This window comes from Vanellus vanellus (assembly GCF_965231255.1).
Source record: "Vanellus vanellus genome assembly, chromosome: 24".
Lineage (NCBI taxonomy): Eukaryota > Metazoa > Chordata > Aves > Charadriiformes > Charadriidae > Vanellus > Vanellus vanellus.
In genome coordinates this window covers 2182812-2198863 of record NC_138929.1, presented here as the reverse complement: position 1 = coordinate 2198863, position 16052 = coordinate 2182812, and the positions used below count along the sequence as shown (strand labels likewise).

Genomic DNA, 16052 nt, shown 5'->3' with positions numbered 1-16052 from the left:
GGTGTTGGCACTTTCTTTTCCTATCCTCTTTCCCTCTCTGTACTGATCCCCAGGCTTCTCTCTTTCTTTTTTTTTTTTTTTCTTTTTTTTAACAGAAAACAGGGAAGAGCAGCAAGCACACTGTAAATCAAATTCTGCTGGGTGGGTACTGCAGTTGGACTCCTGCTGAATGGGTGCTTGTTAAGGGCCAAGCCTTCCCAAAGGGGCTGCAGCACAGCACTGATAATTTAATAAAATTTGTTGACTCCTAAGGCAGCATTTCTCATAGCTGATGGGTTTTGGTGCATTTGTTACAACTGCTCATGGATTCAGCAGTGGGATGTTAGCGAGTGGCTGGCACCATCCTGTGGCCATGATGACATTCGCATCGGGTCCCCTGGTTTTGCAGGCTGTGTGGGACGGGGAGACACTTACCCACAGCTTACCTTTTCCTATGGCTGGGAGTAAGCCGGTGCGCTCTGCTAATCTGTTCTTACTCTACTTTGCTCAGATAAGTTCCATTTACTCCTAGTCAGCGAGCAAAATATTCACTAGTCATCAAACAATGAAGCATTTTATTTTTCAACCTTGTTTTGCTTTTTAGCTCAGCCATTTTCCAGAGCTTGTGAGAGTTAAGTGCATTTTTTTCCTTCTTCCTTGAAAGAGATTTTACAGAGTATGCAGTGGAAGAGTTATGGCTCCTTACGCTTGCAGAGTTGTTCAGTGTTTCTTGTGAATGATGTTCTTTTGAAAGGGCAGAATATCATCTTTATGCTCTGTTAGAAGAGGAGCCAGCGACGGAATCCCTTTAATCTTTTTGGAAATCAGAAGGGTGTCACAATCTGTCTGCCTTTCCTGAAAGAACCTACTATATTGAGCCTTCTGCCTACGCTTCATTCATGAGCTGAAGAGCGATTCAGTGCTCCGGCATATGCGAGTTGGGCTAGGAGCTAAAATAAATTAGCGTGAGCTGCCTGGTTTGTGTCTGGTGCGACTCAGGCAGCTTACAAGCAGGTATGGATGTGATTCCTCAAGCAAGACCTACAGACAAGGTTCTTCAGCTGTGGTTGTGAATGGAAAGAGCATGTTTTCTGGTGGAGTGGCTGGCTTTTTGGGGAGAACGTCCTTTCCTTCCAGTCTAGCCATGTGTGGCTCGCCATCTCCTTTGCCAATATTCAGAGCTCTGCAACTGAACCGCTTCTGTTCCTGCGTTTCCTTTACAGCCTCACTATTTTCTGTTGTACCTCTTGAGCGTATTTAGTGTCTTACCCACACCCCATAAATCAGCCACTAAGTGTGCACTTTGTAGATAATACTTTTTATTTTCTGTATGTACACTTACTTACACAATTGGATGATCATTTGACATTCAGCGCTGAAGACCACAGACAGCACGCTACAGCAACGCCACTTTCTAAGGAGAGTGGAAGTAAACGACAAAGGAACGGCAGGATGAGCCCTGAGCCCCAGCCTTGCATGGAGATCAGAGGGAGAACTGAAACCTTCTGTTGTCTGTTTTTATTTGCTTCCATCTAAGCAGAGCAGAGGGACAAATCTGGGGAGTTCGGAGGCTTTTTTGTTTCCCAGCTGCTACCTTCCTGATCCTGAGGCTTTTCCACTCACGTATGGCCTCATCCCTTCCCTTGTGCCTTTGTGAGTGGGAAGGCTGGAGTAACGGCAAACCCAGGAGCCCCGTCTGATGCTCTGGAGGTCTTAGTGCCTCCATGGTCTCGGCATCTTCTCTGCCATAGAAGAGTCTATTGGCATCTGCCCCAAAGGAATGGGTCTTGCGAATACAGGGAGAAGTTGAAATGTGGGATGACAAAAGGCATCCAGCACTTCTACAGATGGGCTGTAAAAGTGAAGGCTTGCTAGTGCCGGTGGGAATGTTGATAGAAAAAACTCTCCTGTGATGGGAAGGTGAGCCCTGGGCATGTTTGTACGCAAGGTGAATGTATACACACGCACACACGGTACGAGCAAATAAGAAACTAGTAACAACAAAGTGCTTTGAAAAGTTAAGTGGCATTGTTTGTTAAGACAAACACCTTTACAGCTCAGTTGCTGCAAGAATTAGAAGTGTAGCAGTGCCGTAAAGTTAGTCAGAGGGAAGGTTAGTAGCGGGAATAACCTTCTCGGCTTTCATGGATGCGGAGGTTTCTACAAGCAGAGCAGTGGAGTGGCCTGAAGGTTGGTTTATCCCACCCAGGTCAAGAGATGGAATAGAGGTGATGGTGGGTATTGCCGAGGTGCAGTGCTGAAGAACTGGGCTGGCGTTGCTGGACCAAAACGGAGCAGAAAGGTTTGCTTGGCGTGCATGGAAGTCCTGTGGCTGGCTTGGTGACTTCAGAGGACATTTAAAAATAAATGACTTTGTGTCAAGGAAACAAAATGTGGGGCTGGCTGGGAACAAGGGCGCTCTACCCCAGGCTTCAGAACCTGCCTGGTCCTAGCGCTGCTTACAGGAACCACTCTGGCATAAAATGGAGGTGACAGCAGCACTGAGAGAGATCAGCTGGGCTGCAGGAACTCTGGAAAGTTGTTTTCCTCCCAATCACATCGTTGCTGCCCCTGGTTTGACTTTTCCCTTGTTTCAGTGTCCAGCTTGCTGAGGCTGCGGGACTGGGTATTTCAGGGTGCCAGGCAAGCCGTTCCTCACTGTGCCAGAGGCACAAACCTCCCCGTGCGGTAGGAGGATGTTCAACTGCTGCAGAGCTTGCGGGTGAGCATCTCTAGCTAGCAAGCCGTAGCTTTGCGTCTGCTGTGTTGGTGGAAGCGAGCGAGACTGGCGCCACGGGTGTTTTAATATATTCTGGTGCCCTGCTTGGACCAAGGGGGGCCCTGCGCTGGGCCAGGTACCCGTGAGTAAGCGATGGGTGGCGTTGGCAGGCTGCTGCCTGGCTTAAGTGCTTCGATGAAGGCAGGAGATGTTAACTGTCCCCTCGCTGCATTGGTCCCCAAGCCTGGCTGGTTGACGGCCACCACTGGAGCCCGCTGGGAGTGTGGCCATGCTGTTGGCTTTGGTGGACACTTCTGTCCTCATCTGGGCTGTTCATCAGAAGTCAGCTTAAGACTTTCTGTTCATGAAAGCCATGTCTGCACCCAGCTGGTGGCCAGATGGAGGGAGCTACTCGTCCTCCCATGGGCAGACGTCGGGTTGGGCTTCACTCGCCCCCCTGCCCCTGTCCTGGGGACTGGCCCCGGCTCTGCCCTGCCTGTGGAGGGTCGGGGAGGGATCCACACTCTCCACCTCCCACGGACATACCTCGGAGGTTTTCCTCGTGTCTGCGCTGGTCTTGCCAGATGCTGGTGGAGCCTCTTCTGCTTCCCAGGGACAAACCTCGGCTATGCTACCACTGGGGTTGGGGCCGCTGTCCATGCTCACTTCCCAAGGCAGCAGCTCTGCGCTGGGAACCCACAGGGACCGGATGCCTGGCAGCATGCGGCAAAGGGGCTTGTGCTCAGCATCGCCATAAGATCTGCCCTTGAATTTTTTCAGCAGTGCTGTTGGAGACACAGCACTGGCTCCTGCCGCTGGCTTTGACTTTCCTGTCCCTGTGGGGGATGCTCTGTCAGCTCCCTCTGGGTGCATGCCTGGTTTGAAGCTTTCCTTCTCCAAGCCTGTGGGCTCTGCTGCTTCCCAGGGGCAAATATCAGATTTCCTGCTCTCTGTGCTGTCGGACTTCTTGGATGGCTCTTTCTGCATTGCAGTTCTGAGGTTCTCCCAGGGGCAGATTTCTGCTTTGTCACTGGACACAAGCTCCTGAACCTCCCAAGGACAGATCTCCGCCTTGAGGCTCTCCACGCTCTGGGATTTCTTTGAAGGAGATTTGGGCAGCACCGGGCTCCTGGCACAGGGTTTTCCTGGGAGCTGCTCCATGCTCATACTCTCCCAGGGACAGACCTCAGCCTTCATGCTCCCGGTGCTCTCAGATTTCTTAGTGGTGGCTTTCAGCAGCTCTGGGCTTTTTGTCCTGTACCCTGTGGAGGAGCCCTTCATGTCTGTGCTCTCCCAGGGGCAGATTTCTGTTTTGCCACCAGCTTCGATCTCCTGAAACTCCCAAGGACAGATCTCTGCCTTGAGGCTCTCCACACTCTGGGATTTCTTTGAAGGCGATTTGGGCAGTGCCGGGCTCCTGGCGCGGGTTTGTTCTGGGGTCTGATCCATGCCCAGGCTCTCCCAGGGACAGATGGCGTCTCGCTCGGTGCTGCCCTTCTCCAGGCATCTCACCGGGCTGGCTATCGCTGCCTGGCGCGTGATGCGCTTGTCCCCCTTTGAAGCCCCCCCCGGACCCTGCTTTGCCTTTGCTTGGTCAGAGGGAGGTGCAGCCGTCTCCCAGGGGCAGATTTCTGCTTTGTCAGTGGACTCGATCTCCTGAAACTCCCAAGGACAGATCTCTGCCTTGAGGCTCTCCACGCTCTGGGATTTCTTTGAAGGTGATTTGGGCAGCACCGGGCTCCTGGCGCGGGGTTGTTCTGGGGACTGCTCCATGCTCAGGCTCTCCCAGGGACAGACCTCAGCCTTCATGCTCCCCGTGCTCTCAGATTTCGTAGTGGTGGCTTTCAGCAGCTCTGGGCTTTTTGCCCTGTACCCTGTGGAGGAGCCCTCCATGTCCATGCTCTCCCAGGGGCAGATTTCCATTTTGCCACCAGCTTCGATCTCCTGAAACTCCCAAGGACAGATCTCCGCCTTGAGGCTCTCCACGCTCTGGGATTTCCTTGAAGGCGATTTGGGCAGCACCGGGCTCCTGGCACAGGGTTTTCCTGGGAGCTGCTCCATGCCCAGGCTCTCCCAGGGACAGACCTCAGCCTTCATGCTCCCCGCGCTCTCAGATTTCTTAGTGGTGGCTTTCAGCAGCTCTGGGCTTTTTGCCCTGTACCCTGTGGAGGAGCCCTCCATGTCCATGCTCTCCCAGGGACAGATTTCCATTTTGCCACCAGCTTCGATCTCCTGAAACTCCCAAGGACAGATCTCCGCCTTGAGGCTCTCCACGCTCTGGGATTTCTTTGAAGGCGATTTGGGCAGCACCGGGCTCCTGGCGCGGGGTTGTTCTGGGGACTGCACCATGCTCAGGCTCTCCCAGGGACAGACCTCAGCCTTCATGCTCCCCGCGCTCTCAGATTTCTTAGTGGTGGCTTTCAGCAGCTCTGGGCTTTTTGTCCTGTACCCTGTGGAGGGGCTGTCCATGTCCATGCTCTCCCAGGGGCAGATTTCTGTTTTGCCACCAGCTTCGATCTCCTGAAACTCCCAAGGACAGATCTCTGCCTTGAGGCTCTCCATGCTCTGGGATTTCTTTGAAGGCGATTTGGGCAGTGCCGGGCTCCTGGCGCAGGTTTGTTCTGGGGTCTGATCCATGCCCAGGCTCTCCCAGGGACAGATGGCGTCTCGCTCGGTGCTGCCCTTCTCCAGGCATCTCACCGGGCTGGCTATCGCTGCCTGGCGCGTGATGCGCTTGTCCCCCTTTGAAGCCCCCCCCGGACCCTGCTTTGCCTTTGCTTGGTCAGAGGGAGGTGCAGCCGTCTCCCAGGGGCAGATTTCTGCCTTATCGGTGGACTCGAGCTCCTGAACCTCCCAAGGACAGATCTCTGCCTTGAGGCTCTCCACGCTCTGGGATTTCTTTGAAGGTGATTTGGGCAGCACCGGGCTCCTGGCGCGGGGTTGTTCTGGGGACTGCTCCATGCTCAGGCTCTCCCAGGGACAGACCTCAGCCTTCATGCTCCCCGCGCTCTCAGATTTCGTAGTGGTGGCTTTCAGCAGCTCTGGGCTTTTTGCCCTGTACCCTGTGGAGGGGCTGTCCATGTCCATGCTCTCCCAGGGGCAGATGGACTCTCGGTCTGTGCTTGCTTTCTCCTTCTTTCCAGCTCTGCTATCTCCAATCTCTTTGTGGAGACCATGACTTTTAGAAGGGCTTTTGCTCACTGTGGATCGACCATCTTTCTCCTGTCTTGATTTCTCTTTACTTGATGGTGGAGCAGCTGCCTCCCAGGGGCAGATTTCTGCCTTATCGGTGGACTCGAGCTCCTGAACCTCCCAAGGACAGATCTCTGCCTTGAGGCTATCCATGCTCTGGGATTTCTTTGAAGGTGATTTGGGCAGCGCTGGGCTCCTGGCACGAGGCTTTTCTGGGGGCTGTTCCGTGTCCAAGCTCTCCCAGGGACAGACCTCCTCCTTTATGCTCTCCACGCTCTGGGATGTCTTGGACTCTGCTTTTGAGCATTCCAGGCTTTTCCTAAGGAGCTTTGCAAAGACACTGGTGTCCCTGCGCTCAGACTGACGGCCACCCATCTCCGCCAGCTTTGCTTTGATATCTTCAAGTCCTCTGGATCCTGGTTTATTTTCCCCTTTGGAAGTCCCACGTGTGTCCTGACTGGGTCTCTCCTTCCCCGATGGAGCTGCAGGCTCTTCCCAAGGGCAGATTTCTGTTTTAGGAAGTGGCTGATCCTCTTCTTCCCATGGACAAATGCTGACCTTTTTGCTATCCGTGGTTCCTGCTTGCTTGGGGGATGTTTTGGGCAGAGCTGGGTGTTTTGCCACGGGACCCATACCGAGCTGCTCTGCACCTTCCCTGGAACTGGGAGATCCTCGCTGGCTGCTCCCCTTGTCTGCAGCTGGAGCTGTCTCTCTCGTGCCTCTCGGGGCCGCTCTCTGTGGGGAAACCCAGTTTTTCACCTGGGAAACTTCACCATCATCTAGTTTTCCTGCATTGGAAAAGGCTGTTCTCTTTTCCCAAGGGCAAACTTCTGCATCACTGTCATCTCCAGCCACTTCCCAGGGACAAACTGAAGCCCGTGAGCTCCTTGGGCTCCTCGAGGTCACTTCTGGCAGCTCAGAGCTTCTGGGAGCAGGTTTCGGTGGGGGTCCCTCGCTGCCAGTGCTGCCCCAGGGCCGGCCGGCCGCTTGCAGGCTGCTCCCGCTCTCCTGCGCCCTCAGCAAAACTAACGATTTTGTTCTGATGCTCTTCACCCACTTGGCCAGCCCCCTCCTCTCTCCTTCCTGCTTCTCTTGCTCCGGCGGAGCCTCCTCCACCTCCCAGGGGCAGATTTCTGCTCTCGTGGCCCTTTCCCCTTCCCTGCTCTCCCATGGACAAACCTCAGCCATCCTGCCCTCTGTGCTGCCCGCTGTCTTCAAAGCCGCTTTGGGCAGCTCTGGGGTTTTTGGTGGTGGCTTCTCTGTGCCTGGCTCTTCCCTGGGGTAGCCGGGATCCCCCTCGCTGCCGCCCTTCCCCGGGGCTCTCCCTGGCCCCCAGCGCTCGCTCTCACTCTCCTCCCAGGGGCAAATTTCTATTTTAATTCTGGGATCTGCCTGGGTTTCCCCAGGACAGACCCCTGCCTGCCTACTCCTGGTGCTGCTGGCTGTCCCCACGTCCACACTCTGGCTCTTTGCAGGGACCCTCTCGGTGTCCCGGCTCCCCACGGGACCAAGGGGCTCGGGCTGGCTGCCCGCCTTCTCCAACGCCTTGGCTGGGCTCTCCCTGCCCGGCGGGACCCCGTTTTCCTCCTGGGAAGCAATCGCCTCCTGGCGCAACAAGGCTCCTTTTCCTGCTGGGACACCCGGGGCTCCCCAGGGACAAACCTCAGCCCCCGGCTTCTCCGCAGCCACTCTCCGCACACCGGCGGTGGGTGGGTGGGGGCTGCCTGTGATGAGTTTTGCACTCGGCTGCTCCACCTCTGTGTGGTCCTGGCGGCGGATGGATCTGCTGCCCCTCTGGAGCCCTTCGGCCAGCCCGGCCACCCCTTCCTTCGGTGCCATCAGCCTCACGGTGGCCGCAGGAGCATCCTTCCCTGGCTCCGCCACGGGAACCTCGGTCCCTTGGGGACGTATCTGTGCTTTCCTGCTGCCAGCCACCGCTGGGGTTTCACGGGGATGTTCGGCTCCTTCTTGGTGGCTGACACTGAGTGGGGTCTTGTGCACCCCCGGGGGTGGCCCCAGGCTCCTGCCAGCATCCGTGTCCCCCTGGGGAGCACTGGGCTCCTCTGCCAGTTTCTCACCATCGCCCATCCCCAGGGCTGGGCTGTCCCTCTGTCCTTCTGCCTCTTCCCTGCCGTACCCCCAGCCTGCGGCTTCCCAGGCGGTGCCGGCGTTGTTGTTGCGCTGGCAGGAGACCATCTGCCCCTGCCAGGGGTGGGCGGTGGGCTCGCTGCCGGGCCTCTGCCTGCTCCACTCAGGGCTTTTGGCAACGGGGTCTCGGCCGATCGCCCCGAGGGACACGGCCGATGTCTCGGCCAGGCTGGGCCTCTCCCTCCTGCTGCCCCCCTCCCGCTCGCGCCCCCTCTTCCTGAGGCTCCCCTCGCCCTCTCTCTTCCCCTTCAGGGTGCTTTTCCCCCTGGCGCGGCTGAAGGCTTTGATGGCGAGTCCCAGGCCACGGAGGGAGGTCTTCTGGGAGGGTGGCTTGAGGCTGGGGGGGGTGGCTGCTGCATCACCGGGGGTCCCCGATTCTGCTGCTTCAGCGGCTTTTTGCTTTTGGCGCAGGATCTCCTCCTGGACCAGCTCCCAGGGGCAGACCTGCGCCGGGATGGAGACTGAGGTCAGCAGCCTGCCCTTCCCTGCCGGGGGGGACGCACGCTCGGGTTCTTCCTCCGCTGTCCCCTCCTGTGTCCCCTCCTGTGTCCCCTCTGGCTCTCCTGTCCGTGCTGGGGTGTCCGGGGGTGGCTCTGCTGGCTCTGTGCTGTCCCCGGCCGGTGCCTCACGCCGCACCAGGCTCTGGTACCGGACGGGGGGCGGCGGTGGGGTCCTCCTCACTGCCACCCGCACCCGCCCCGGGAGGTGGGAGCTGTCGACACTGACGCTCTTGATGGGTGCGTAGGTGACGTGTTTCTGCACCTTGCCATCGCCCGGGGGGGACATGTCCTCCTGGGGGCACCCCTCGGCGGGGATGGAGCCGGCTGGTGGGAGGGCATCAGCTGCACCGGGGCTTTGGGGCTTCCCGGCTTCCTTGGGGGGTCCCTGGCCCGTGGGGGGCTCCGAGGACGGGGCGGATGGGTGCCGGTTGGCGTGCCACTTCTCCCGCGCAGCGCGGCTGGCAGCGAGCAGGGCCTCCTCCCGGGCACCGGCAACGACGCTGAGCGACTTCTGCAGGGGGGCTGCGCAGGGCCGGGGGGGTGCTCCGTGCCCCACCAGGTTGTGGGCACTGGCTGACTTGCACACAAGCGGGGCGGCGTCGAGGGACTCGCTGTCGGATTGCTCCGAGGCCGTCATGGCCATCGTCTTCCTCCCCAACATGGGGGACCCGGGAGTGGGTGAGCCTCCCGGGGGCTCCCGCACGGGACCCTGGGTGCCGCGGGTCTCGCGCAGGGTTGCGGCACGGCGCCGGGAACCGTCATCCCGCATCCGCGGGGTGGCACCGCCGGCGTCAGGGAGCCACTTGGCCGAGGAACTGCGGCGTGCCGGGGTGCCCACCCGCTCCCCGCCGCTGCTCCGGCGTGCCACCGCCTCGGGCAGCTCGGCGACGCGGCGCACGATGGAGCGGCCCAGGCTGCGGCGGGAGCTGCGCTTCTTGGAGAGGTGGGGGTTGTTGGCTGCCATCCTCCGCGTCTTGTGCGCCTCCAGCTGCCTGTACAGCTTCTTCAGCTCCTCCTGCACGCCGCGGGCGGGGGGGACATGGCAGAGAGAGGGGAGAGAGAGGAGAGCACGTACGATGGGACCGCACGGGGGCGGCGGGTGGGAAGACCCCGCAAAGCCCCAGCTTGGCCCCTAAGGCCAGGCTGTCCCCGTGTCCCCAAGCCCCCGCGCTGCCCGTCCCTCTGACCCAGGGGACACAGCGGCTTTCCCCACCGGTGGCAGTTCCCCCTGCACCCCCTTCTCCCCCCACCATCTGCTTTGCATCAGGAGAAAGATTGCAAAAGGCACCTCTTACTCTGCGCGGGGCTGCATAGCTAGCGTCAAAAGAAGGTCCTGAGTGTGCCACCCACCCGAATGTCATCGGGGTCGAGACTGTGCTCGCTCCAGGCGGACGCGATGCTGCTGTTCAGGCAGGAGCCCGAGTGCCGCATGTCCAGCTCGTCCTCGTAGACCTCGGCCGCGATCTCCTCCCGCAGCGGCGAGCCGGCGTGCAGGAACTGGGGGTGGCGAGAGGCGAGCTCGCCGAGGGGGTCCCCGAAACGCCGGGGAACCCCAGCCCCATCTCCCCGAGTCCCCGTGCCGAGCGTTACCTTCGGGATGAAGAGCAGTGCCAGGGTCATGGTGATGGTGCCGTGGGTGTGAGCGAAGAAGAGCAGCAGGGTCCAGTCGGGGTGCAGCGAGGGCACCATGATGAACCTGGAAGGGGCGAGAAGGGCAGCGCCGGGTCCCCCCGAGGCACCCGCAGCCCCCTCCCCACCTCCAGACCCCACAGCCTCCACCCTGCCCGGGGACCCACGCAGGGAACCCGCTGGCTTCGGGGATTTGCCACCGTTTCCTCCGCATCGCCGGGGACGGGAATCTCGGTTCCCAGCCCTGTGGTGGCCCCGCCGGCCCTACCTGACGACATGGAAGGTGGCCGAGATCATGAGCTCGTTGTGGAGCGCGATGCCCATGTAGCGGGGCTCGTGGAAGGCGGAGGGCACGGCGCGCGTGGCGTAGCACAGGAAGCTGCCCCACAGCAGGAAGAGCATTTCGGCTGCGGGAGAGAGCGGGGGAGCGATGCTGAGCGCCCGTACCCGTCACCCTGCTGCTCTCAGTGTGTTTTCCCAGGCGGCACCGCTGGGTGCTGAGCTGTGGGGTGGGTGCTGCTGCCCGCCGGGACCTCCCCTGGGGTGCATCCATCCCAACACAGTCACCCCGGCTGCCGTTGGCACATGCTGTGGTTGGCGCTGGGTCCGGTGCGGAGCATCCTCCAGCACAGCCTTCCCGAAGGCCACCGGGACTCACCGCCTGCGCCGGGTGATTTACCCCACACCAGGGCGAGTCCTGGGGATGCTCAGAGGAGAAGGCGGGGGGCAGCTGGGGCGCCCCGGCCCTGCTTGCAGGCTCCCGGCAGGTTAAACGCACCAGGAAATTAAAACCCCACATGTCGCATTTATGGGATGGGGTCCTGGGGCTGTGGGGACCCCCCCCCGGAACACCCGGGGGCCGATCTCACCGATCACCATCATGTAGTCCCAGCGGTCGTGGCTGCAGATGTAGAAGTAGAGCCCGTGGGTGGTTTGGGTGCGGATCACCAGCGGGATGTTCTTGTCGACGTTCTCCAGCATCCCGATGGTCCAGGCCGCCAGGAACCACAGCACCAGGAGCAGGATCAGCCCCAGCATCTTCAGCACCCGCCCGCTCGACACGTAGGGCACCCGCTGGGCCGTGCGGGACAGGAACACCTTCAGCACCCTGCGAGCGCGCGGAGGGGTGAGCCCCCAGCCCGTCCCCGCTGCGGGGGTCCCAAGCGTCCCTCTCCCACCCCATCCCGTCTACCTGTACAGCTTGAGGGTGATGGTGCCGTAGACGATGGCGAAGCCGAGCATGCGCACCCAGCGCAGGACGATGCAGCGGAAGATGCTCGGCTTGAAGTAGAGGATGAACACCTGCGGCGGCGGGAGAGAGGGGTCGGCAGGCGGCAGCGGGATGGATCCTGCCTGCCTGGGGGGGCAGCGAGCACCGGAGACACGGAAACCACCCGCTTGCGGGCCGGCCCCGCTGTCACCCTTCCCCCTCGGCTCGACAGCATCCGCCGCAGCTCTTGCGGGAGGGAGAGGGGATTTGGGCAGGGATTAATTCCCGCTGCCAGCGGGAGAAAAGGGATTTGGTTTCCCGAGAAGGTTTATACCGCAGCCGCCGAGGGCTGTGCCAGCAAAATTAACAATTAGGCGGAATTGTGCCCATGCCCTGCTTGGGGCCAGCTCGATGCCCTCACCCGGGGCGGGGGGGCAGCCCGCCAGGCTGAAAACGCTCTTAAACCCCAGGCCAGAGGTTTTCAGCCCCCGGTGACGGCTGGATACTCACGGGGAAGTAGAGGAGGAGGGACCCGAAGAGGATCGTCTCCAGGAGGACGACTCCTGACGCCCGGATCCTCTGCAGGGACAGAGGGGTGAGGGTGCAGCCGGGACCCTCGGCCGGTGCCCGGCGGGGATGGAGCCAGGGCAGGGAGATCCCCCCCCAGCGTGCCGGGCTGTGACATCCTTCCCGCTGCTGTGACGCATCCCCCCCACCCCCGAGAGTCCCCCCCCTGAGACGGTGGGGTTTGGGGGTGGGAGGGGGAGGAGCGGGGGGGCCGCCTTGCCTTGCTGTGTCGGAAGTGGTAGGAGATGAGCATGCTGAGGAAGACGGCCAGCATGCAGCAGGCCTGGCAGGAGAGGACGGCCGCCCGCAGCGCCCGGTCCTCCTGGATCAGGCAGGGCGCGTCGTCCTCGCAGGTGGCACATCCCTGGCGGCAGGGCCGGCACGCCAGCCGGGACCCCCCGTCCTCCCCCGCCGCGTTCCCCGCTGCCCCTGGGGACAGAGCGATGGCCAAGTGAGGCCACCACATCCCCGGCTCGGTGGCACTTTCCTTGCCAGGGCATGTGCTTGGGCTTCCCAAAGCCCCCCGCCAGCCCCGGACCCCGCTGCCGTAGCCATGTGAAACGGGGACCCCGGGGCTGGGCACGGCACCCACCTGCCCGGGCACCGCTGGCCACTCCGCCGGCACCGTAAAAGCCCGGCTTGCACCGGCACAGGTACCTCCCGAGGACGAAGCCGCGGCTCTCCTGGGGGACACACTGAAGGAGACAGGCTGAGGCTCGCAGAAGGGCGAGGGCACATCCTGCACCCCGTATCCCCCCCCCCTCCCCCCCACCTCGCGGGTACCCGACCCCACGCCGTCCTCCCCCACACCCAGGAGGAATCAGTGGTTAAACATTTAAGAATTAAAAGCCAAAGCTTGACCCCCAAATCCCTCCCTAAAACCTAAATGGACACCTAATGCAGCAGAGCGCACTAATCCTGCCCGGCCGTGACGGCAGCAGCAGGCAGGGCACCGCCGCCCTAATCCCCCGCGGCCGCATCCTGCCCCGAACGGGCCGGGCTGGCGGTTTTTCTGGGTATTGTTGTTTTCTGGAGAGATGCCCGACGGCAGAGCCCGTCCCTCCGGAGGGCATCGCTGGCGGGAGAGAGAAGCTGGTGACGCCTTTCCCACTTGGGGATGGCTTTTTGCCTTCGGGGTGGGACCCCGATCCGCACTGAACTGGGGGAGCTGTGGGGTTTGCCCTGGTTGGGGATGCTGCCGGTGGTGCCGAGCCCTGAAACACGGCTCAGGCATCACCGGCTCACCCAGGTGGGCACCGGGGGCTGCTGGTCGGGGTGATTCGCCCATCGGCTGCCGGCCCCCAGAGCCCGGGCGTCCCCCGCGGTGCCCGGGCAGGGAGCAGCCGGGTCACACGCTGCTGCTGGCAGTGGGGAAGGGAGATTTGCACAATAAACCTCTCGGCTGCGGTGCCGAGAGCAGCTGAACGAAGCAGATGGATTGTCCAGGAGAGGATAAAGCTCAGCCCGGAGTGAGGGACAAGCAGCAGGGACAGCCCGGCCAGGGGACGGGGAGGGTTTGGTGTCGGGGAGCCCCAACCCCGCCGGGTGATGGGACGGGGCGCGGGGTGCTGGGTGCCGGTGGCCGATACCTGGGTGCTGTTGAGGTCGCAGCGGTGCGTGTCCGCGAACCAGCCCGGCCCACTGGAGCACTGGTCGATGGCCACGTCCCGCAGCTCGATGTCCACCCGCACGACGCCCCTGCGCAGAGGGATGGGGTCGGCCCCGGGGGCCACACACGGCGTCCCTGTGCCCACCGTGTGCCCCCCACCCCACGTGGCTGTGCCCCACCGCTGCCTCTGGGGCAGGCAGCCGCAGGGGTGGGCTGGGGCCAGTGCACGGGCTAGTGGGGCAACATGAAGTGTCCACAATGTCCCTGGACCCCCAGCCGGGGATGTCCCCCCTCGGAGCGGTGTCTGGGGGAGGCTGGAGCTGGGACAGGGACAGGGACAGGGACAGGGACAGGGACAGGGACAGGGACAGGGACAGGGACAGGGACAGGGGCAGTGGCAGCAGCTCCGGGGTGTGAATTCCGCCTCTCAAGAGGGGCTTTAACGCAACCGATTGGCAAATAGGAGCTGCTGGGGTGGCCCCTGCGTGTCACCCCTCGCCCTGCGGGACCGAATCTCTTCCCTGGGTGCTCCGAGGGGGACGGGGCTGCCCCCTTGGAAATGGGGCCATGTCCCCCCCCCGGGACTCAACCCAGCTGCCCCTTTCCCTCCCCAGTGCCTCCCGCCGTGGCTCCTCGCCCGGGGGGTGCCCGTGGTGTGGCAGGGACCCACCAGCCCAGGGACGCCCCCCAGCTCCCAGGAGGGACCCCGTCCCAGCTCACCCACCCCACGGCGGGGGGGAGGTTGGGGGTGGCAGCCCGAGGTGGGCAGCACGGGGATGCCCGAGGTGGGAGTGGGGGCCGCTCCGTGCCTGTGGACGTGCAAATACCCACGCACGCACGCTCCCCCCTCACCCCCCCATGCATGGGGACGCAGGCAGGGGGCTGGCACACCCCCTGCACCCTCCTGCCTGCACCCCAGGGTGATGCCTCTGGCTGCACCCCCCAGCAGGCACAGGGGGCACCCCACGGCCCTCTTACACCCCCCCAAGACCCTCCGGGTACCACTTACTTGAACTCAGGGCTGAGGTCCGGCTTGAGCCCGTAGAAGGCGGAGGAGAGCGTGACCACCCAGGCGGGCAGGAACTTGCCGTCCCGGCACTCGAGGAACGGTGGGGACCACCGCACGTGGCCCGGCTCCCCCACGTAGCTGTCACCCCGCTGCCACTTGGGGGTCTCCATGCTGCGCAGGTCATTGCTGAGCAGGCGCTTGCGGAGGAGGGGGTTCCGCTGGGACTTGAGGGCGTTGAACCACTCGTTGTCCCAGCTGAGGTTGCCAAGACTGGGGGCGGCGGCGGAGACGTCCTGCAGCAGGATCTCGCTGTCCCCCTTGGTGGCCTGCAGCATCAGCCGGGGCTTGGCGGCCAGCGGGTGGGCGTCGAGGGCGAGCACCGCCCGGCGCACCCATGGGTGCCCTTCCGCCAGGCTGCGGACCAGCGCCTGGTACCACTCCACGTCCTCGGCCACGCTGGCCTCGCGGATGTCGTTGGTCTGGAAGAGCATGTTGAGGAAGTTGGCGGTGTGGGCCAGCGCCTCGGGGGCGGCACGCAGGGCGACACGCAGCGCCGGGGGGGGGCCGGGGCCGGGTGCCCCCACCGCGACGTCCCGGCTGCAGTTGACCCGAGCCAGCCGCTGCGCATCGCCTGTCTGCAGGAAAGCCAGCGCCGCTGCCGAGCCCTCGGGGTCCCCCGATGCTCCCGGCTCCGGCGTGGGTGACCATGAGGATGACGGGGCTGGGGACCATCCTGCCGGCTGCGGGGGTCTCTCCTGTGGGCGCTGGCTCCCCGCGAGGGTGGTGCCGTGGACCAGTGCAGCGTGAAAGCACCAGAGCAGCGGCCACCACCACGGCCCCATGGCCGGGGCTCAGCGGAGCCCCCTGGCCCCCACCGGCCGGCCGGGGGGGGGCATGGTGGGCACGGTGCCCAAGCCGGCCATGAGCCTGCTCTGCTCCGTGGGGCCGGACTCACGCTCTGCCGCCTGTTTTCCTCCCTCGGCGATGCCGGAGCAGACGTCACCGGCTCCAAAACGTGTTCATCTGCTGGCGCTGCCCGCCCGGAGCCCCCCCCGCCCGCCCCCGCGCTCCCGCTCGGGCAGGCCGCGCTGCCGGGGAGCCCCCCGCCCTGAGCCCCGTGGGGACCCCCGCACCCCCGGCCCCCTCGGGCTGGCCATGATGCAAGCGCATCCTGATGGGAAGCCATGGCAACGGGGCCGGGAATTTTCCTCCCAGCATCCCCCTCCCCGCGGCCCCCTCAGCAGCCGGAGGGGGGGGGGGGAAAGAAGGTCGCCCGCTGGTTCCCCATATGGTCCTGAGCTTCAAGCCCGCAGCGCCCGGCCCCCCCGGCCACGGGACGGAGATGGGGCGGGGGGGGGATGGCATACAGGGGGATGTCCCTGTTGGGCTGAAGGTGGCGAGTGTGGTATGGGGGTGCGCACAAGCACGATCCCCACGGCAGGGGCTGATGCCCGCCCCCACCAAACTGAGACATGACGTCCTGTGTCCCA

At 62.7% G+C, this 16052-nt stretch overlaps 1 protein-coding gene across 1 annotated transcript; it reads right to left on the bottom strand.

The window, feature by feature from the left end:
- Nucleotides 1–3106: 3106 nt before the first annotated feature.
- GPR179 (G protein-coupled receptor 179) lies at nucleotides 3107–15404 on the bottom strand (the record flags this gene model as incomplete). Its single annotated transcript, XM_082495027.1, has 12 exons — nucleotides 3107–5739; nucleotides 5878–9553; nucleotides 9889–10035; nucleotides 10129–10234; nucleotides 10436–10574; nucleotides 11037–11275; nucleotides 11360–11469; nucleotides 11888–11956; nucleotides 12165–12367; nucleotides 12537–12639; nucleotides 13534–13642; nucleotides 14563–15404. 12 exons carry the CDS (start codon nucleotides 15402–15404, stop codon nucleotides 3107–3109), a joined length of 8376 nt encoding a protein of 2791 aa, XP_082351153.1.
- Nucleotides 15405–16052: the final 648 nt, after the last annotated feature.